General features: G+C 37.7%; 1 protein-coding gene across 2 annotated transcripts; it reads right to left on the reverse strand.

The window, feature by feature from the left end:
* On the reverse strand, window positions 1-23,659 carry COX16 (cytochrome c oxidase assembly factor COX16). 2 transcript variants are annotated; one of them, XM_023628005.2, is made up of 4 exons: window positions 22,140-23,659; window positions 18,605-18,676; window positions 2,081-2,143; window positions 1-386 (listed from the first exon to the last, which is right to left on the reverse strand). In XM_023628005.2, exons 1-4 carry the CDS (start codon window positions 22,209-22,211, stop codon window positions 270-272), a joined length of 324 nt encoding a protein of 107 aa, XP_023483773.1. In that variant the 5' UTR covers window positions 22,212-23,659; the 3' UTR covers window positions 1-269. The 2 variants fall into 2 exon arrangements, with proteins under 2 accessions (XP_023483773.1, XP_014591159.1); XM_014735673.3 differs by having other exon boundaries at window positions 21,964-22,819.
* Between the last annotated feature and the right edge of the window lie 284 nt (window positions 23,660-23,943).

Raw genomic sequence — 23,943 nt, forward strand, 5'->3', positions numbered from 1 at the left:
TAGCAGTATTCACGTTTTTATTCAGCAGTATAAAGTATATGTAGTCAACATCATTATTTTCATTTGCAAATGGAAAAGTTGGGACGTATAAAAACCAGTACTCGACTTTTTATCAAGATCATCTGACATCAAATTACTCACATCCAGGCTTCTGCAGGTCTGAAATTTTCTTCCCATTTTACTTCCCATCCTTACATGATAGGAGCATGTAATGGGAATTCCAGTTGAGAACACTTTTATTAAAAAAAAGAAAAAAAGGATCAGCATAGTCAAGTTGTCTTAGTCTTAAGGATTTCTGGATTTCGTCCTTGGAGGAAGTCAGGATCTTCCCAAGGCCTGGGTCCTCGAATATTCTTCCAGTCATCAAAAGCAGAGTCCTTTATTTTCTATAGAGCCATAAAAATTAAAGTATATATACATATATTAGTGTAGGAGCCCGGTCACTTTGATTAGGACATCACTGAATGAATAAATAACTGAGTGGAAAGAATCCAACAGGTGCTCAATTGTAATATTAGCAAATAAATCAATTGCATATCAAGCATAATAATTGAATAAATGTTCATATTTCTTAGGATTTAGAATTTTCCTTGGGGCTATTGATGTTAATGCCTATCTTTTCCCCCTTAAGAATAAAGTATTAAAACAGAAAAAGAGTCCACAAGCTTTATTTTTGAGAACACAAAGAAAGGGAAGAAACTGGGAAAACAAAAGTCCAACTTCTAAGGCTGATCTAGCATAATAATGACCAGCAGAGATTAGCATGGGTGATGGTAGGAAATGAGAAGAAAAGAACAAACGTGGTGATCCTCAAGTCTGCCAGAAGGAAGAAAAGAGAACAAGATGATTTGTCCTGCACCTGAGAAATGAGCTTGGGCTTCAGTACGAGTAGACTCCCCATAGCTGCCACGAGCAAAGCCCTTCTGGGCAATAAAAACTAGCTTCAATTCCAGTTTGCATCATCTACCTTCAGTTAGTGTGAAGTGTCTCTCAAGCACAAGAGAAGGCAGGACAAAAGGCAAGAACACAAACGTTTCTTCACCCTCTGTCACCACTCCCACAGTAACTTTCATGCATTTTCATACAAAAAGTGAACTATAAGAGATGGAACATCCTCCCTTCACCACATCCTATAATACAATGTGCCATTAAACTCTTCGATTTTTGCTAATCAGATACGTGAAAAACGTCACCTTACTATAATTTTAACTGACATTCCTAGTATAAGTTAAGCATTTCTTCCTATGTTTAAGAATGATATTTATTTCCTTTTCTCTGAATTCTTTACATGCTTTGCCCACGTTCCTACTGACCAACTGAGTTAAATTTTCCATCTTGGTTTATAGATGCTCTTCATATTTAAATAAATTAGTTCATCATGATAAGATAAACAATATTTTTAGGATTTCTCATTTAACTAGTGACTTTATATACATTTTTTTTTTAGACTGCACTTTTGAATTTTTATGTATGAACTCATCAACCTTTACTTTTAAAGCTTCTAGGTGTTGTATTGGGGCCGGCCCCATGGCCAAGTGGTTAAGTTGGTACACTCTGCTTTGGTGGCCCAGGGTTTCACTGGTTCAGATCCTGGGCACGGCCACGGCACTGCTCATCAAGCCACGCTGAGGCGGCATCCCACATGCCACAACTAGAAGGACCCACAACTGAAAAAATATATATACAGCTATGTACCGGGGGGCTTTGGGGAGAAAAAGGAAAAATAAAATCTTTTTAAAAAATCTTAAAAACAAAACCTTCTAGGTTTTGTATTAAACAGGCTTTTCTGACTTAAGACCACAAGAAAGAATCTCCATTCTTTTCTCCTAGTACTTTTAGCATTTTGTTTTTTATTTTTAAATTCTTGATCCATCTAGGATTTATTCATTTGTAGTATATAAAATACATATCCATCTTTATTTTCTTTTCAAATGACTACATAGTTGTCCCAATACCATATGTTCAAGGGAAATAACTTCTTTCTGCACTGGTAATAACTTAAATTTACCTTTAGGCAGACAGAACCAGTCACTGCCATGGAAGATTGTTACAAAAGAGAGACTATATTAACATATTGTACCTCATACTCTGATTCCAACGATATTTTATTCATTTTCAGTTTTTTTTCTAATTCAGGATCAATCTGTAGAAAAGAAAGAGGAGCCAAAAGTTATTTAAGTCAGTTAGATTCAATTTTCAATTTAAAAAGTTACATAAGGGATGGCTGGGATGGTACGGTGGATTACAAAAAGATGGCAAAATCTCCACTATCCATCCAATCGCATAATGATAACTAACGTACCACCACCACCAACCACCACAAGTAACTGCAGCTAAGATTTACTTATCAATTGATAGGGAGCACTTGTTATGTGCCAGGCGTTTTGACATATATTATCTCTTAATCCTCACAAAAACCTATGAGGTAAGTATTATTATGATGATCACAAGTAAGGATAATGGGACACAGGGGGTTTGAGTTAACTTCTCAAAAAGGCAGAACTTGGCTTTGAACCTTGGCTCCCAGCTTTCAGAGTCCATGCTATCAACCACCATCCTAAATTATGTTATTATACATAGAAATGATATAAAAATACTAATAAATATAATGCTGCCCTTGAAAACAAAAAAGAACACCTTCCATATACCAGAAACAAAGAAGTATCTAAAAAGAACTAGACAAGATTCCACAATGGTAAACAGGAGCTGATGCCCTGTTACCTATGTGTGGCAAAGGCTTTAGGAAAGAAGAAAGTGATTTCTGAAATTAATAAGTAACAACAAAACCCAAATTAAAATAAATGGAATAGCAGAATAGTGACTGAATATAGCTTAAGACCAAATTAGTACACCAGAAATACAACCTAAGGATTCCATTAGAATGATGCAGAAAGCATTGGGATAAATGAAAGAAAAGGTAAATTATGAAAGCTAGATCCAAAAGTTCTAATATATGTCTGTTAGGGCTTTTGGAATTAGAGAATAAGGAGAATGGAGGAAGGGCAATAATTAAATAATTAGTAATTAAGTATACAATATATAGAGAGGACATGAGTTCTCAGACAGAAAGAACAAAATAAAAAATAACCACAACAGGGGCTGGCCCAGTGGCATAGCAGTTAAGTTCACACGCTCCGCTTCGATGGCCAGGGGTTCACAAGTTCGGATGCTGGGTGCAGACCTAAGCACTGCTTATCAAGCCATGCTGTGGCAGGTGTCCCACATATAAAATAGAGGAAGATGCATACAGATGTTAGCTCAGGGCCAATCTTCCTCAGCAAAAAGAGGATGATTGGCAGTGGATGTTAGCTCAGGGCTAACCTTCCTCAAAAATAAACAAATAAATAACCACCACCACAACAAAAAAAGAGCCCATTCTTAATCAAGTAACAGTAAAACTTTAGAATATTAAAAATAAAAAGAAAATCTCAAAAAGAATGAAAAGATAGCCTACTAACAAAGGGATGAGAATTAGAAAAAAAAGACTACTCATAAGCAACTTCAAATGCTACAATAAGATGATGCTACATCTTCAATGTTGATATAGAGAGATGATTACTTTGAACCTCAATTTTACTTTCATATTTTCTCTTTTCTTTCTTGGTTTCTACTTGATTTTTTCTCAATCACTGTTTTGAGAGGTAGAAATACATACAACCATATCAATAATCCCAGTAAATGTTGAAGTAATCTATTAAGTAACAGAAATTTTCTGACTCAAATTTTTAGAAATCCAGTTATACACTACTTACAAGAAATGCACTAAAAGAAAAAAAATGAAAGCACAAGGTTGGAAGGTAGAGGGTTACAAAAATGATATACCAATAAAAAACTAGTGGGGCCAGGGGGCTCAATACATAGCAATATTCATAATGGACAAAACAGAATTCAAGGCAAACACCATCAAAAAGGAATACTTTATATCAATAAATAAAACAATTTTTCAAGAAGATATTAGAATTATAAAATATTATGTGACTACATTGCTTAGAAATTTATGTAGCAAAATGGGTAAAAATATAAGAAGAAATAAACACACAAAACATACTAGAAGAGCTTAACATAACAGATTAAGCAGATTATAATCATGATTACTGAAAGATGACTAAAATAATTAACAAGTTTTCTAATAGCTATATATAGAATTTTGAGCCCAGCAAATTTAGATTGCCATTTCTCATCAAATACATACAAGATATTTATAAAAATTAAACTTGTTCTAGGGCAGAAAGGAAAACTAGGCAAATTCACATGTAGAAAATATTGACATACATACCACATTCACTGACTACAATTGATAACACTTAAAAATCAATAGCAAAAAGATATTTGCAGTAAGAATCCATACACATGAAAGCTAAAAGGTTTTAAAATACATTAATGTGTTAAAGAGGAAATCAAAGTGAAAATTATGAAGTCTTTAGAAGTGAAGAGCCACACTGTTTTTGTTGAAGTTTTTCATTCTAGTAGTTTTAATCTTCTTGGGTAGACAAATTTCTTGGTATACAACATTTCATCTGCACATAAAAATGACATTTTCATCTCTTTCTTTCTAAACTTCATACCATTTATTTCTTTTTGCTGTTTGATTACATAGGCTATGATATCCAAAATAGTACTGAAAAGTAGTTACAATTATCGATATTCTTTTCTTCTTCCTAGGTTTAATGAGAATATTTCTAAAGTTTCTCTATTAAGAATATTTACTGGGGCCGGCCTGGTGGAGCAGCGGTTAAGTTCACACGTTCTGCTTCTCGGCAGCCCAGGGTTCGCTGGTTCAGATCCCGGGTGCGGACATGGCACCGCTTGGCACGCCATGCTGTGGGAGGCATCCCACGTATAAAGCGGAGGAAGATAGGCATGAATGTTAGCTCAGGGCCAGTCATCCTCAGCAAAGAGAGGAGGATTGGCAGTAGTTAGCTCAGGGCTAATCTTCCTCAAAAAAAAAAAAAAAGAATATTTACTACGATCACAGTTAAGAGAATTCAACAAAGTGGCAAAATCAACACACAAAAATCAAAGTGCATAAATCCACAAACAATATCAATAGGGTTTCTTTACTCAAGTAAAAACGAATTAGAAAATGTAAAAGAAAGAAATACCTAACTAGAATAGTGTTATCTATTTAAAAAACTGAACTTATAGTTTAAAACATTTGAAAAGAAAACTTGAGGCTTTGATGGTTTCACTGACAAATTCCCTAAAATATTTAAAGAAGTAGTAATACCAATTGTACACAATCTTTTCCAGAAAATAAAAAAGGAGGGAACACTTCCCAATTCATGTTATGAAGCCAGCATTATCCTGATACCAAAACCAGACTGTTGGGGAGGAAAAACTTTCCCTTCTTCCTTTCTAGGTTCATTGGTTGGCCTAATTGACATAAGACAGATTAACAGGAGAAAAACAAATTTAATTATGTATGTATGGGAGCTCCACAAAGCCATGAGACTCACAGGCAGTAAGGCAACTGAGGCTTATATACCATCCCGAGCTAAGGAAAAAGTGGGTACAGCTCTCAGGTTCCAAAAGGGAGGAAGACAATTCACAGGATGATGAGAAGAGCAAATGTTTGGTAAACAAGTGTTTGCCCTGCCATGCAGATAACTGTTTCTGATATAAAAAGTCATGTCTGGTAATAACGCTCTTCCTGGTACAGGCCTCCTATCTAAACTCTTTTAGGCAGTTAAAAGAGAGGTAAAAAGCTTTTCCTGAGCCTGCCAGGTCTTAACTGCCTTTACCTCAAAACAATACACACGCCAAAGTGGCACATTTTGGGGTAGCATATTCTGCCCCCCCACAAGACCAAGACAGTAGAAGGAAAAAAAACCAAAAACTACAGACCATAATAATCTCTAGTGTAACCTCTACTGGAAGAATAAAGTATAGCTTCCAAACTAACAGAACAACAACATAATAATAAAGTATTAGTAATCCAAAGGAGGAAAAAAAAAGACAAAAAGAAACGATTGCAACAAATAACACATAAAAAGAAGGCATATTTAAACTCAAATATACAAAAAAATTACATTGAATGATCCAACTAAAGATGAGACTATTAAAAGCATTATTCTATTTATAAGAGATACATGTAAAACTTAAGTTTACAGAAAGGCTGAGATTAAAAAGAAAGCTGGTGAAGCCATATTAATATGCAACAAAATAGGCTTTAAGGGGAAAGAGCATTATTGGCAAGCAAAGCTTCATTAGAAGAAAAATTCAATTCACCAGAAAGATGCAATAATTCTGAAAATTATACGACCATTTAATATCATGGTGAAACAGAGTCACAATGAGAGATGTTAAAACAATTTTCTCAGTAACGGAACAGATTTAAAAAATTAACAATACAGAAAATCTGAAAAAACACAAATAACAAACTTGACCAAATGGATAAGTTTTTATTAGGTACCCAACAACTGCAAAATATACATTTTTTTCAAGCACACATCATTTATACAAACTGATCATGTGTTAGGTCATAAAGCAAGTCTCAACAAATACAAAAAAAATGAACTCAAGGGTCTGCCCAGTGGTCTAGTGGTTAAGTCACGCACTCTGCTTCAGCGGCCCTGGGTTCGCAGGTTCAGATTCCACCTGTGGACCTAGCAGCGCTCGTCAAACCATGCTGTGGCGGCATCCCACATAAAACAAAGGAAGATTGGCACACGTTAGCTCAGCGACAACCTTCCTCAAGCAAAAAGAGCAAGATTGGCAACAGATGTTAACTCAGGGCCAGTCTTCCTCACACACATACACACACACAAAAGAACTTATTGAAAATATTTGATTATAATGCACTTAAGTTAGAAATCAATAAAAAATAACTACGAAATCTTGTATGTTTATAAACTAAGCAAAAACATTTCTAAATAGCTCATGGGTAAATGAAAATTTTTATAAAACTGAGTAATTATTAACATACTACATATTAAAACTGTGTGACCCAGCTATGATCATGCTTAAAATTAAATTCATGAGCTTAGAAGCATATATTACAAAAGAAGATGGAAAGTGAATGAGCTAAGAACCCACCCTCATAAACTTAAAAAAAAGTAACGCAAAGGAAAAAGCAAATAAAGAACAAAAATTAATTAAAGGTAAAACAAGTGTGTAACAAAAGAATCAACAAAGCCAAAAGCTGTTGATGAATCTCAGGTGAAACTGACACAGAAGAAAGAGAAGTTACAAAAAAGAGCATTCAAAATGAAAAGGGTATCAACATAAATTCTATGTGCAACAAACAGATATTGGGATAATATGAATAACTTTATGCCAATAAATTTGAAATTTTAGACAACATGGACAAATTCATAGAAAAATACAACTTTCCAACACTAAAAGAGGAAGAATAAACAATTTGAATACTATTATAACCTATAAAGAGTTGAATCTATAATTAAAAACCTCACACAAAGGAAACTCCAGGTTCAGATGGCTTTACCAATGGATTCTACTAAGGAAGAAATAACATCAATGCAACAAAAAATCTTCTAGTTATGTGGTGAGCATAATAACCTTGATATCAAAACTTGAAAAGACAGAAAGAGAAAATAATAGGCCAATTTCACTAATGCAGAATTCCTAAAGAAAACACTATAAAAAGAAGCCAGCAACGTACCAAAAACACAGTATACCATGATCAACTGAGTTCATTCCAGGAATGCAAAGTTAATTTGAAAACAACAATGCAATCCGCAAATAAACTAATGCAACAGAACAGAGGTCTGAAACAGACTTATGACAAAATAGGCACAGAAGAGCAGGAAGAAAAAGATGTTATCGTCAGTAAATGGTGTTTGGACAACTTGTTACATACATTAGGGAAAACGTTCATTCAATGTGTGTGTTTTTTTCACACCACCAAACAATCAACTCAATTCTGACACTACCCACCTGGAGATAGTGTCAGATCCTACAGGTTAAGGGCTCAGTCCTACAAGACTTCCCCCTCCCCCAACTTCAGACAGCAAATGCAAGTAGCGGTTGTCACCTGTGCTTCTGACTGACTGGATATAGATTAGAGGTTCCAATGCCCTCCTCTTCTGATACTGGTTCAACACAACGTTCACATGAGGGAAGCCACATTGTAGAAAAGAAACTATATTATAACTTTGAATGACCTCTGATTAACTAACCCAGACATGCTCTGTAGATTTTATGGCCCCTCCTAACTGCTATAAGTTGATAACTTTGTTCTTTTAAGTTCCTTAGGATGTGATGACCCCCGGGAAGAGAGTCTGTGCTGATAGTCATCATCAATGACAACTGAAAGATCAGGGTATAGGGCATTGCTCTGGTCTCTGATGGACATCCAGTAAAACAAAAGACTATCAGGAACTAAGACCAGATATCTGTCCATACCTGGAGACCAGCCCCCTATATAATGGGCCTGTAGTCTTTGTTCTGTAAGATGGTTCTTTCAGACATTAGTTGGCCATCTTCCCCCTTGCTAGTGAGCTGTAATAAAACCCTTTCTCTCCTACCACCTTGCCTTTTGACTACTGGCATGTCTTGTGGCAGGCAGATGACTCCCCCACACCATGGGTGGTAACACCTGGTTCAATTAATTTGCTACAGCCATCCACAGAACTCAGAGAAACATTTTACTCACTGGATTACAAGTTTATTATAAAAGGATATAACCCAGGGACAGCAGAGGGAAGACAGGTATAGGGCAAGGTATGGGGAACAGGCTTGGAGCTTGCATGCCTTTTCTGAGCAGGCCACTCCCCCAGCACCTCCACATGTTCACCAACCAGTAAGCTGTCTGAACCCTAACCTTTCGGGTTTTTATGGAGGCTTCAATATATAGGAATGATTGATTACATCATTGTCATTGGAAATTGCTTTGACCTCCAGGCCCACTTCCCTCCCTGGAGCCTAGGGGGGTAGGACTGAAAGTTCCAATCCTTTGATCACAGGGTTGACTCCCTGGGAAACCAGCTCCCATCTTTAGGTTACCCAGGGGGGGTTCCAAAAGTCACCTCATTAACATAACAAAATACATCTTGATTGCTCTCATCATTTAGGAAATTTCAAGGGTTTTAGGATCTCCCTGCCAGAAAGGGAGACAACAACAATGTACATATTTCTTATAAATAACAATATCATAATTCCTCACATGGTACACAAAGAAATCAACTCCAGATGGAATGCAGACCCAAATATAAAAGGCAAAAACAAAGTTTTTAGCAATAATATAGAAAAATAATTATATTTTGGAGTAGGAAAAACTTTTATTAAAAAGACCAAAAGAAAAAGTAACCATAAAGTAAAAAAGAAATAAAATAGACTACATTAAACTCAAGAAAATTTGTTTATCAAAACATATCACTAAGAGTGAAGACCAAAAGGTTTATAATCTGGCATGTATAAAGAAATCTTACAAAACAATAAGAAAAAGACCACCAACCCAGTGGAAAAAAAAAAAAGCAATGAAGACCTGAAACATTGCAATAGAAGATATACAAAAAAGGAAATATAAATGGCCAATAGATATATGAAAAGTGATCAACCTCATCAATCATCAAGAAAAATTCAAATTTGATGAGGATCAAGGCTGCCCCAGGTAGAGAAGCTCAAGGTGACTTGTCCTACATACCAATCTATATCATCCTCTGGGAAGCACCTGATCCAATCTGATTCTTATCTAAAGTTATAGGACCACCCAATAAGCAGACCCCACCTACACTGATACCATTTTAATGACTTTTTTCTACATAATCTTTCCTTTGTCTTGTAAAGAGATAACTCACATACCTATACCTTAAATTTAGGCCTACCCTCAACCCATGTTTGCAGCTCTTACTGCCCATGGGTCCTGTCCCCATGCCTGCAGCTCTTCACTGCCCATGGGTCCTGTCCCCATGCTATTCTCTGAATAAAAGAGCACTACTGCCAGACCTTGAGAGTCCAAGAAATCTTTCTTTCGACTCCTCGACTCACTGAGACCGCATCAAAATTCATGACATAAGTAGGTAACAATTTATAACACACCCACCAAAATAGCTTTAAAAAACCCCAAAACCCTACAATACCAAGCATTGTTACTGCACAAGTGGGGTTCTCTGCCCAATGTGCATTTAAAAAACCCCAATTATTATGGCATCAGCTTTTGAGAAAAGAAGAGGCTTTACTGCAAAGTCGACCTGCAAGGAGACAGAAGGCAAAAGTTCTCAGATGTCTCCCTGACTCAGGATTCAGGATGAAATTTAAGCGATTAGCGAGAACAGGCTGCACGTGGAAAAGCTGGCAGGCGGTTTTGATTGGAGGGCTTTAGACATTTATGGTAAGGTTTTAAACATTTATGGTAAGATGTGGAAGGGGCTTTAACACCAGATCTTCCTAGACAATGGACCCCTCACCTCTGATGAGAGTCTGACTTTCAAGTTCCAGTTATGTCCCAGTCCTTTGGTTCCACAGTGGCGAGAACCTTTAGTACTGGTGTCATTTCAGTGCAAGATTTCCTATTCTGTGCATGCTCTGGCTATGTGACTTTGCAAATTTTCTGAAAAATAACTCTTAATCACTCTGTTGATAAGAGATGGGGTCAGTTTGTATGGTTCTAGTGGGCCTGTGGTTACAGTATTGGCAAGTATTTGGAATCTTGGGAACAAAAAACTGTTGGTAGCAGTGTAGATTGTGAAAGGAAGCAGAATATGACACCCCAAAATATGCCCTTTTGAAAGCATAAGGATTACTTTGACCTGGTTGTTTAAGAAACAGCAGACACAGAAGCTCTGTCCCTTTTGTAAGGGACGTTTACGTTCATAAAGGAAACCTCTATTTGTAAGGGTGTCTTCTGCTCTGTACCAGGAAGAGAAGGATGGCTCTAAAACACAAGAAACTCTTATCAAGGGAGAAGGCATCCACTTAAATGTGCATAACAACCTTACCCTATTTACTGTGCTTTTCCTGGTAATGTCCCGTAACTGGCTCCCCTACCCTCACCCCTAACATCCTTCTTTTGTCTTGAGCTGAAGATGGTATTTAAGGTGATGGCTTAGGCCATTTTGGGGAGAGTTTTGTTTAGTTTTCCTGGGTATCTTCCATGTATACAGGAGGTATACATGTTATTAAACTTCGGTTTGTTTTTCTCTTGTTAACTTTTTATTACAGGGAGTTCTCACCCAAGAACCTAGAAGGGTAAAGGGAACACTATTTTTCCTCCCCTACAACTGATTCAATCACTCTGAAAAACAGTTTGGAAATTATCAAATAAAGGTGAAGTATGACACGTATACCCTACAACCTAGCAATTCCTTTTTTGTACATGTGCTACAAGAGAAATATATAAGAAATGTTCTATTAAAGAGAGAACCACAAGCCCAAAACATTGTCACTCACGCTAAAGTCCAGATACCAAACCTAGGTTTAAGACCTAACAATTGCAGTGTCAACTTCTCCCAGAAATGTAAATCTTAATCAATCAGTCTGGAATTTCCCAATCAGCACCAATGAAACAATCTGTCACTACAGGTCCTCTCCACCCCTCAGAGAAAGAAGAGGCAATCTACATGATAAAACCCTTGCCTGTCCCTTCTGGCAAAAAAGAACATGTCCTGGCTTAAAAAGAATCCTTTCTTTCTTTTGCTAATAGTTCCCGTGACCAACTCTTCTTCCTATAAAAACCTTCCATGATGTACAACCCCTCTAATTGCTGGATGAGATGCTGCCCGATTCACAAGTCATTTGATAAAGCCAATTAGATCTTCAAATTTACTTTTGATCAACCCAAATGTCTATCAACAGTAAAATCAATCAATAAACTATCATATATTTAGTGGAATACAATACAGCACTGAAAAAATCATGGGGTCAGCAAGTACGGCCCATGGACCAAATCTAGTTTAACACATTTTTGTAAATAAAGTTTCATTTGAACACAGCCATGCTCATTTGTTTATGTTTGTCCACAGCTGCTTTTATGCTACAATATCAGAGTTGAATAGCTGTAAAAGAGTCTATGGCTCACAAAGCCTAAAACAGTTACTATTTGGCTCTTTACAGTAAAAGCTTGCTGACCTCTGAATTTAAAGCCAAAACATAGCTGAATTTCACACACATAATATTGAAAAAAAGTCAATCAACCAAATGATAAGGCAACATACTGAACGGGGGAAAATAATTACAAGTCATATATTTGATAAGGGGTTAATATCCAAAATATATACAGAACTCATACAACTCAATAGCAAAAAAAAAAGGAAAAATCCAATTAAAAAATGGGCAGGAGATCTGAATAGACATTTTCCCAAAGAAGACATAAAGATGGCCAACAGCTACACGAAAAAGATGCTCAACATCACTAATCATCAGGGAAATGCAAATCAAAACCACAATGATACGTCACCTCACACCTGTTAGAATGGCTATAATCCAAAAGACAAGAAATAACAAGTGTTGGCAAGAATGTGGAGAAAAGGGAACCCTTATGTACTGTTGGTGGGAATGTAAATTGGTACAGCCACCATGGAGGTACTTCAAAAAACTAAAATAGAACTACCATATGATCCAGCAATTCTACTTCTAGATATTTATCTGAAGAAAACAAAAACAGTAACTCAAAAAGATATATGGCCCCCAATGTCCACTGCAGCATCATTTACAATAGCCAAGATGTGGAAACAACCTAAGTGTCAACTGACAGATGAGTGGATAAAGAAAATGTAGTAAATGTATACAGTGGAATATTATTCAGCCATAAAAAAAGAAATCCTCCCATTTGTGACAACATGGATGGACTTGGAGGGCATTATGCTAAGTGAAACAAGTCAGAGAAAGAAAGACAAATACTGTATGATCTCACTTTATATGTGGAATCTAAAAAAAAAAGAAAAAATACTGAGCTCATAGATACAGAGAACAGATAGGTGGTTGCCAGATGCTGGGGGGTGTGGGTGGTGAAACAGGTGAAGGGGGTCAAAAGGTACAAACTTCCAGTCATAAAATAAATAAGTCATGAGGAGGTAATGTACAGTATGGTGATTATAGTTAATAATACTGTAATGAATATTTCAAAGTTACTAAGAGAAAATCTTAAAAGTTCTCATCACAAGAAAAAACTTTTTTTTAACTATGTACGGTGATGAACGTTAACTAGACTTATCATGGTGCCCATTTTGCCATATATACAAATATCAAATCATTATGTTGTACACCTGAAACAATATGTTACACATCGATTATATCTCAAAAAAAGGTCAGACAGAAGAATATATATGATTCCACTGACACAAAATTCAAAGCAAAAAAATTAACCTTACTGCTTTGGGACGTAGTCCGAAATGGTAAAAGCCATGAAGTAATTACTATAAAAAGCATGGTAACGTCTACCCCTGGGGCAGGAGGAGGGCATGGAGAAGGGAGCAGGTTTCTGGAGTGCTAATAATTTTCTATTTCTTGACATGGATAGTGGTTACTTCAGCGTTCAGTTTATAATAAACTGTTTAAGTACGTTGAATGCACTCCTTGATTTCTGTGCTATATTCCACAAGAAAACAACTTAAAGAAATAAAATAATGAATTACTATATTAATCACTGAATGTATGTAAAGGGAATAAAACCTACAATACAAGTCAACTCCTTCATATGGTTTCAACTGAGAACATGGCAAAAGACCTAATGCCAGTGGGGGAATAAACTGGTTGTATTATTGACAGATCATATGTCTGTACTTTGGGTGATTTTAAAGGGATTTTCAGCACTAATTTTTGATAGTATGCAACTGCACAATTTCTGTCATACTGGCAAACATTAAACCAAACCCCTACCAAAGATGCCACTCTACTGTATAACATTTTGATAAACCATCTTCCTGTGCCTTCATTTTCTGTACAAAATAGGACTAGAAAGATGTCTAATGATGTCAAAGCAATTTGCAAAATCGAAACCAACAACAACAACAAACCATTCCCTGCAGTCTCTTGGGGCTTAAGAGGAAGGGGGCCAGAGAACTGAGAGCTGAAAGCCCACTTTTGCCCTGGGTATACTTGCTAAACCTCAAACAGCTACAGGATGAGAGTCAGGCTTGAAACCAGGTAGAGAGCTGCTCCTGGGAGTTAGAGAAACCATCACACAAGGCTATAGTGACAAAAAGACAGATCAAGGGTCTTAAATATCCAACATGGATCCCCCCGAGGATAGTTCCTAAATTCTGAAACTGCATAAGGCAAGAGTATACAGCAAGGTTGGAAATCTCTGAAAAGTGAAGCTGAATTTCCTGGAGTCTCAGCAGAAAGCCACCTAGAGTCAGGCCCCAGGGATCAGGAAGAAGCAGAGATGCCTAACCAGACCTGGCTCACTCCTGGAGAGGATTAAGAGGTCAGCCCCCTATTCTATCTGCCTAGCAGATAAAAGGATAAAGCCTTTCTGGAGGAAAACAATACCATCTGGAACCTCTATAGTTGTTTACAAACAACATCCAATATTTAATAAGAAAATTTACAAGGCATGTTCAAAGTCAGAACCATATAACCAAAAAACCAAGAGAAAAATAATTAGACAATAAAAGCAGATCTATAGTTGATCTTTACGTTGGAGACACGACTTTAAAGTAACTATAACTCATATAAATTCAAAACATTAATGGAAAAAATAAATAAAAACATGACTTTATGGGAGATCTCTCCAGAGTACTAGAATATATAGTTAAGAATTAAACATACATCTCAAGACTAAAAAATATTGTAACAAATCACAAAATCAAAGGATGACTTTAATAAGAGATTGGACACAGCAAACGACAGGTTTAGTGACTAGAAGTTAGGACAATAGAAAATGTACAATTTTAAAAACAGGAGAAAAAAAGCATAATAGAAATGTTGGACATAAAGAGTCTAACGTACATCTGGATTGGAGTCCTATAAAGGAAGCAGACAGAAAACTGGGCAAAAGCAACATTTCACAAGATATCAACAATTTTTTGTTTTATGTTTTCTGTGGTTTCATTAAAATCTTCACAGAAATCAGAAGACAATTTGAAACTCCATTTTCAACTCAGAGTACGTAAGAACTAATGTGAACATTTTTTGTTGCCATGATTCAATTTATCACTTGACTACTTAGAAAGCATGGTCTTTGGTAAGATTTAACACAAGCAGCTCTATATTGTAGGAGGTCAACGCATCTGGTACCAAAATTTCCTCTTCTGTTTGCCCACAGGATTTAGTACTAACCTCTGAATCAGAAAAATCTAACTTTACTCAGTTTCATAGACCAATTAAGGGAATAGTATGATAATGCATGTTCTCATTAGCATGCTGTGCACAAGGCAACTCAGCAGCTCTATTTTCGACTGAGTATTGGCGTCTTTTGGGGGAGATCAGTAAACTTTTGATTGATTTACAAGCACTTGCCTGTTTCATCCTGGACCTGTGAGATTTGGTCTTCCTTCATGTATTTTCACATCCCTTTCTCCACCATGCCCAATCTCAAGTTCTTTTCTGCATATTTTGCAGTATGCTCTGTTTGGGTTACTTAACTCCCTAATCCAGTTGTACATGTCTTTCCATCTGTCATTAAAATAACACAGTCATGGGGCCAGCCCAGTGGTGCAGCAGCTAAGTGTGCACGTTCTGCTTCAGTGGCCCGGGGTTCGCTGGTTCGGATCCCGGGTGCGGACCTATGCACCGCTTGTCAAGCCGTGCTGTGGTAGGCGTCCCACATATAAAGCAGAGGAAGATGGGCATGGATGTTAGCTCAGGGCCAGTCTTCCTCAGCAAAAAGAGGAGGATTGGGAGCAGTTAGCTCAGGGCTAATCTTGCTCAAAAAAAAAAAAAAATAATAACACAGTCACTTAGCTTTCTTTTTCAGTGATGTCTGGATCATACTGGCATTAGTATTGTAATTGTTTTCACTTTCATTATCCGAATCTTAGAAAACATGGTCATGATATTTACAATGTTAAAAATTAAACTAGCACAATTTTCCTTACAAAGCACAACAGACAAGCAAATAAAAATGGAAAGACTGTTAATGCCCGGGACTACAATGCGCTTAATTGCACACTTAATTGCAGTGATCCAACAATGGATGATCTATTATTGTGGATCCACGGTCGTTAGCATTAGGAACAGGAGAAAAAGAGCAACAGCCACTAAGGAAGGCAGATAAACTATGTCACATCTATTTCACACTAGAATTGAAAGCTGCTGGTTTCAGCTTATTCTTTTTAGCCCACCTCCTGAGTTCTGTACTTTCCTTTCCATGACTGAAAAGCAGGAATTTTTGTGTCTGGGGATACCAGACTTCCAGTCCTAAAATCAGGACAGTTCCAGGCAGACTAAGACGTCTGGTCACTCTGAATCAATATCGTCTTTTTCCACTCTTCTCAAAAGTTCTCAACTGAATTTATCCTCTCTTGGTCCTTTTCAACAGTATTTGTCCTCTCAATCCCAGTCTTGACTCTCCTTGACCTCAGCAATCTTGCCCTCTTGACACCCTTACTCTCACCTTTCAACCCTGGTAAACCCCTGTCAACTCAACAGAAATGCTCTCAATTCCTCTCAAATTTAGTCCACCTCATCCTCTCTACCTTGTTTGAACTCAACCTTATCCAAGTACTGACTCTTGACCTCACCTGAGTTTGACTTCTCAACATCAACCAACCTTGACCTCTCAATCTCAGTAAGTCTTGTCCTCTGATCCTTCTCACCTCAACTTTGTCCTCTCAGCCTCCTTCCATAGACCTTGACCAACCTCATCCTCTCAACTTCGTTCTCTTGACTTCAACTGACCTTGCCCTCTCAACTTCAATGAACATTACTCTCTCAACTTTAGTTAACTCTGTTCTCTTTACTTTGACTCCATCTTGTAGGCCTCTCCCGTTATCACAATCTTCCTCAATCTTTCTCCTTAACTGAGTGGTCAGCACCACCATTTATCTAGTTCTCAAAACCAAAACTTCAAGCCATCCAAGATTTATTCATATTTTTATATTATAATCATCACATTAGTCATCAAATATTATCAGTTTGCTGCTAAAGTTTTCCTGGAACCCATTCATTTCTCTCTATCTTCATTGAAAATGTTTTATTTCAGGTTCCAACATTGTTCATCTATACTACTGCCAAAGCATCCTAACAGGTCTCTTCATCTCCAATTGAAGCAATCTCTTCCATCCTGTTGCTCCTCCAATCCCCATCTATCCTGTACTCCGTTGCCAGAGATATTTCCAAAATGAAAATCCGACCATATGCCTAATACTCCCTCTATGTTACAGAATATTAATCATTTCCACCATTTAGCTAACTCTTACTCTTTCTTACTCACCTTAATTCAAAACTTGATACCTCAAACAAACCTTCTCCGATACCCCTTTCCCAAGTCTAAACTGTATGCCTCTGTCTTGGAAGTTCTAGAAATGTTTTATGCAAAATTCTAATACATCATTTTACTGGGCACCATTATATTATATGTTTGAGAACATTTTTATATTAGATGTCTTCCAGCCTCGATTATGCTATAAGCTTTGTAAGAACCAGTTTCTTTAAACTTTATATGTAGGCTCTAACACATGACAAATATCCAATTATTTTTCAAATATGTACATGTTATCTCACTTTCAAAAGTCAGATTTATAATTTTCACCTTAAAGGGAAAGAGAAAAATTCCTTAATAATTGGAATGCTAACAGAAACTTCTTAACACAGTTGATAACTGCTCTATTCCCTCATGCAACTATATATTCATTTAAAATGTAATATTTACTCTAATGCCTGCCATGGAGATGGAGTTAGTGCTTCTCTTAAACTGTAAAGTAACTGAGAAAATTGAATAGGCCTTTAACAGTCTTTACTTTCCCACCAATATTACTGAGGTCTGCTAATGAAATATATATATATATATATACATATATATATATATAATGCAAAAAACTTCAAATATCAGATGTATGCCACAAACAAAAATTATACCCTTCTGAATGAATTAACCAGACTTCTTATGTAACACTTGACGAGAATTTGACAGTAATTGTGGGAGAGAGTGGGAATCCTAGCCCTACCCCTAAATAACCACATGATCTTAGGCAAGTTACTTAAACTGTCTGAGCCTCAGTTTCCTCACCTGTAAAATAAAGACAATAACATATACATAAGGAACTAGTACAGTCTAACCCAAAGGCATACCTATAAAAACGACACCTATAAAAAGGTATCAGTATTCATAATAAAAAAGAATTTTCCTTTCTTTTAGTCTTAGTTACTAAAGATACATATCAATATAACTTATAATAAAATTACTGGTATTAATATGAAATAGCTAATTTATAATTGGAGTAATAAAATGGAGTGAAATTTTTGTCCCATGTTCTTTAGTCCCTTCTAAATCCTAAAAACAACTACACCAGAGCATATTTTGTTGGAGAAAACTAACAGTACTGCAAATTTTCTAGTGAATAAGGAGAAAGATTACTAAATTCTTGTTTCATGATTCACTTACAGATCATTAATGTTATTTTAAAGAAGAACCCAAAGATCATCTATCAGTTGTGAACAGCAAGACAAAACTCAGACTGCTTAGTGTACTGAGTATTCACGGCCCCTCAGCCAGCACACACGTATACACAGACACATGTCAAACTCCAGTTACAGTTCTTACTTTAATCTTCACAGCATCATAACGGATTTGTGAAAACTCACGAAGACCAAAGGAACCTCCAACAATCAGCAACTGAAACAAGGAAAGGAAACAATTAAACAAAATAGAAGGGCAGAATTCAGTCTATCTACAGATTACTCATCTAAATGCCACCAGTGACAGATTATACAAAATCCTACAGATCATCCTCCCTGGTGAGTTACCATCCATCCGTTAGAGTAGATGTAGTTCATACTGTCACGGGGAAACACTTGAGCACATTATCAAATACCAAAATCAGTACTTTTACTTGACCTTATGGTTTAAATAACATTATCATAAGCATTTCATTAGTTGATCCTTACAAAAGACTTATGATCTAAGAAAAAAACAAAAAAAAACATTTAGCAGATGAGGAAATAGAAGCACAGGTAACTAAATGACTTGCCCCTGATTACACTGGGCAAAGCCAGCAATAAAATTCTGGCCTTGTTTGTTCAAGACTGGAATTCTTTCAATTTTATGGTTTTGCAAAATAAGCCAATTGTAGAGCGTTTTTTTCCATCTTCTTACCAAGTGATAAAAAAATCTCATGAAATATGCCACACTTCTCAACATGCAGTAAACCTTAAAAGATCCTTTAAATTGTCATTGCTGCTTTATCATCTCCTCAAATACTCTAATGGGCTTTCATCCCTCATGCTAAAGCTGCAAAAGTCTAGCAATTTGGAAAAAAATAAAGTTTGCTCCCCACTTTCATTTTTTTTCTTTTTTTATTGCAATAACATTGGATTATAACATTATATAACTTTCAGCTGTATCTCGTAATATATTTCGAATTCTGTGTAGCTTACATCATGTTCACCACCCAAAGACTAATAATAATCCATCCCCACACCCGTGCCTAATCACCCCTTTCGCCCGCCCTTCTCCCTCCCCACCTCCCCTCTGGTGACCACTAATCCAATCTCTGTTGCTATGTGTTTGTTTGTCCTTGTTTTTATCTTCTACTTATGAGTGAGATCATATGGTGTTTGACTTTCTCCGACTTATTTCACTTAGCACAATACCCTCAAGGTCCATCCATGTTGTCAGAAATGGCCAGATTTCATCATTTGTTATGGCTGAGTAGTATTCCATTGTGTATATATACCACATCTTCGTTACCTATTTGTCCCTTGATGGGCACCTAGGTTGCTTACAAGTCTTGACTATTGTGGATAATGCTGCAATAAACATAGGGGTGCATGTACCTTTACACATTTGTGTTTTCAAGGTCTTTCAATAAATACCCAGCAGTGGAATAGCTGGATCATATGGTAGATTTATTCTTAATTTTCTGAGGAAATTCCATCCTGTTTTCCATAGTGGCTGCACCAGTTTGCACTCCCACCAGCAGTGTACGGGGGTTCCCTTCACTCCAAATCCTCTCCAACACTTACTGTTTCCCCTACCTTCTTTTTTATATCAACATATTATTACCAATTAAAGAAATATAAAAAGATATAAGACATTGTACAATATAAAATTTTATAATTTTGAAGTTGGCATACTAACAAAACCTTGAGGCTATGCATTTCAAAAACCAATAAATCTGACCTCATAAAAATTTAAAATGTCTATTCTGACAAATAAATGAAATAAAAACAACATGAAATCAAAAGACAACAAATCAGGAAAAACATCTGTTATATATAAGCAGCTAATGCCTGCAATGTCAATATGTAAGAATTCTTTGTGTAAGTAAAATAACTTTTGTCCCTTAATTTCGATGAAAAGACACACCCCTGGGTTTCCTAATTCCTTCTCAGTCTCCTTATATTAATTCTTCCTCACCTTCGCAACCTCAATATGTTGGACCATCCCAAAAGGCTCAGTCTTCAAACCTGTTCTACCTATTTACAACCAACACTGAGTCCCTGGGTGACGTTATCCAGTTCTGTGGATTTAAATAGCCTCTATAACCTAACAACCTTCAAATGTACATTTTCAATGGAAAATAGCCCACTGAACTGAAGACCTGCCTTTCTATTTGACGTCTCCACTTGAAACTCTAACAAGTATACACAAATTAATTTTTTAAAAACCCTTCTTGATTTTTACCCCAACACTCTTTCTGCCTCAACCTGCCCCTAACCAATCTTTCAACGTGCCAGTAAATGTCAACTACTTTTATTCAGTTACTCAAGCCAACTTCTTTGTAGTCATCATTAGTTCCTCTCATTCATATCTCACATCTAATCCATCCCTGAGTTCCGTTACCTCTACTTTCAAAATATTTCTTGAATCTGACAATTTCTGACTATATGCTCTTCTAACACTCTAGGCCAGGCCACCATCATCCCTCTCCTGGACTACTGAATCCACAGTACCCATATGTTACTATAAATAATAAAGAATTTGTCTAGTCTTTGTCCCAGGTTCCTGGGAGGGAGCTACTAACTTGGAATTTCCTGAGTGAGAGGACTATCTTTGTTATTCATGATGAACCCTTGGGACCACACCTGAATTTACACTAACGAGGTGACTCATGGTAGGCCCCTAAATAGTTAGGATAGAGGCTGGCCATGCTGGAACGACCAATCATGTGACTAGACGGTTGGGGCCCTGAGCCATGTGACATCAACCTGACCTCCAGATGTCCAGGGAGGAGAGCAGTGCTATAGACTGAGTTCAGTCACGTAGCCAGTGATTCGATCAACCACAATGAGATAATGAGAACTGAATAAAAAACTCTGGTTGGTTTTATGTCAACCTCAACCTGAATCTTCATGAGGAATGGGATCTTCAGGGAACTCAGTGTGGGATTGGGCTCAAATACATCAACACCAAAACTATCTTCAATGTGCTTTAAAAACATCCACTGTAATTCAGCGACCTTTAAAGGGCTGCTACGCAGGGGCCGTGTTAAATATTCAATTCACCAGGTTTTATTTAACTCATAACAGCACTCTGGAAAAATTAAGCCAGATCACAAATTAGGAACCTGAAATACAGAGATGCCCGAGACCGTACAGTTAAATTAGGTAAATACATCTAGTCTCAATGATCCAGCATATCGTCAAGCTGTAGCGGGGGAAAAAATGTGAGTTTAGTAATCGTCCAAACGTGGGTGAAAATCTGGTTCTGACATGGCTCTGTGAAGCACACCCTAATAACTACCAGGGAAGGAAAGAGGGGAACTCGAGATTCCACTACCGCGGCGGGGAGAAGACTAGAAGGACTGCCTAAAAGTCCTCAACCTACCGCCAGCCCCTTGCAGCCCAGGCTGCTGGTCCCAGCCGCGGGTATTACAAAGTCCCCGCAGTTTCGCTCCAGCCAGACCAGAGGTCCCACCCCTTCCGGAACCCCGCCTCCACGCTTTTCCTCGCCGCACTCACCAACATGGGTACTCCGTAGCGAAGGGTCTTGTTCTTGCGCAGGGCGCGCATCACCGCGTGTGGAAACATGAGTGAACTCTCCGACCCGCTCGGACAAGCCGCCAAACGCGCCCAGCGCGGCCTCCCCGACCTCAGCGGCTCAAACTCTAGGCCAGGCAAGGACGTCCGAGACTCACCTCCCTTTCTTGACCTCTTCGTGCATGGTTCTCTCCTGATAGGCCTCCGCCAGGCGAAAGCAATCGATCCATCGTAACCTCCGCCCACGTCCGCCCGGAAATTCGAGTATCCGCCGTTTGGTTCCGGCACGCCACCTAGCCGTTGGGACTTACGGACTTAAGTCGTGTTTGTAGTCACCGTCAATTGATATGGAAACCAGTACCTCCCACGTTCGGGGTCTTGACCAGCGTCTTCTTAGAACACTCCTTCTCACATTGCCGCTGGATAAAATCAGCTAAGGACAAAAAAAAGTTACTTTGGAGCTAGTACTCTTGCCTTTATGGCTACTTGTGGGATGGGGAGTTTACCAGCTTAATAAAGATTTTTACGGGCTGGTCCCGTGGCTGAGTGGTTAAGTTCCTGCGCTCTGCTTCAGTGGCCCAAGGTTTCGCTCGTTCAAATCCTGGGCGCGGACATGGCACTGCTGGTCAAGCCATGCTGAGGCGGCATCCCACATGCCACAACTGGAAGTACCCACAACTAAAAATGCACAGCTATGTACTGGGGGCCTTGGGGAGAAAAATGAAAAATAAAATCTTAAAAAAGAAAGATTTTTAGAAATAAGTGGTCACAAAATGTTCAGTTGACTGGTAATCGGCGTACTGTCTTGCTATCACTGAACCTTTAATGCTAATTCTTTTACTGTGAAATAGTAATCTCCAGTCATTTATGAATGTCTATTTTCCACTCATTCAGCAACCATCCAGCACATCTTTTCGCGGGTCATTAGAAGGCTCGAGGAACACAGAGATGAAGAAATATCCCTGCTTTAAAGAAGCTGGCAATCTGACGGGCACACAAATAAACGTGTCTTGAGCACTGTGACAGCTTAGGAAACAGCCCCCACACGTGCCATTTGCCGTGGTGAGTCACGGGAAGCCTCGCCTGTTAGGTACTATTTGAGATGACTTAGTACAGAGTGCAGGTGACATGGAGTAACATTTCCCATGATAGCCCTGAAATCTTTCCATCTGTCCCTGCCCTCTATGGCCACTGAAACGTTCCTGGTTTAATCCCTTATCATCTTATGAAAGTTGTCCCTAGGTAGTCTCCAGAGGAGAAACTCCAGATCTACCTGTAGGCTGCTCCAATAACACCCAAATCTATAGGTACATACCGGGTCAAATACGAAAAACAAACAAAAAATTCTCATTGTGATTCTCAAGTCTATCTTCCACACTGCTGAAAGTTATTTACGAAGCATAAATGAGATTCTCCCTCCTTTTGCCTACAGTAATAACTCCAATTTTCTTAAGCAAAGAATTTAAGGCCCCGTGTAATATGACTTTGGTCTGCCTTTTCTGCCGCTGTTTTTCATTCACACCATACTCCATCCTGGAGGAGATAATTATTTCTTGAGTATTCCATGAACATCCACATCTTCAAAATGCAACGTCACAGACACCAGGTTCTTGAAGCCTCCCTTACTCCACAGGTAATTAAATTATTCCCTCCTCAGCAGTTGTAGTATGCAGAATTTAGAATTGGAGGGATGCGCTTATAAACATGGTTGCTATGGTTTATAAATGGGGTCTCCTTTAAAGTTGTGATTCCTTTGTGCTTTATTTTGGATTGTTTGATTTACGCTTTTTGTTGTCTGTCTGTTTAATTCAACTCTGTGCAGAGCAGGAGCACAGGGTTTATTACAGAATGCATTGTGAAGTATGCAAAATTTGTATATGGCATTGCCTCTTCCTCATTCACTTTCTTTTGATATTTCAGGACTTATACAGCAGCCAGATTACTTAAGTGTATTATTTCTCC

The sequence above is a fragment of the Equus caballus genome, chromosome 24 (genome assembly GCF_041296265.1).
Source record: "Equus caballus isolate H_3958 breed thoroughbred chromosome 24, TB-T2T, whole genome shotgun sequence".
Classification (NCBI taxonomy): Eukaryota; Metazoa; Chordata; class Mammalia; order Perissodactyla; family Equidae; genus Equus; species Equus caballus.

Excerpts from the sequence above, each read along its gene's own strand:
- COX16 (XM_023628005.2), bottom strand. The coding sequence starts at position 22,211 with ATGGATCGATTGCTTTCGCCTGGCGGAGGCCTATCAGGAGAGAACCAT. Across the intron at positions 18,677-22,139 it reads GAAGAGGTCAAGAAAGGGAG|TTGCTGATTGTTGGAGGTTC; the intron begins GTGAGTCTCGGA and ends TCCTTGTTTCAG. Across the intron at positions 387-2,080 it reads CGTTGGAATCAGAGTATGAG|AAAATAAAGGACTCTGCTTT; the intron begins GTACAATATGTT and ends ATGGCTCTATAG.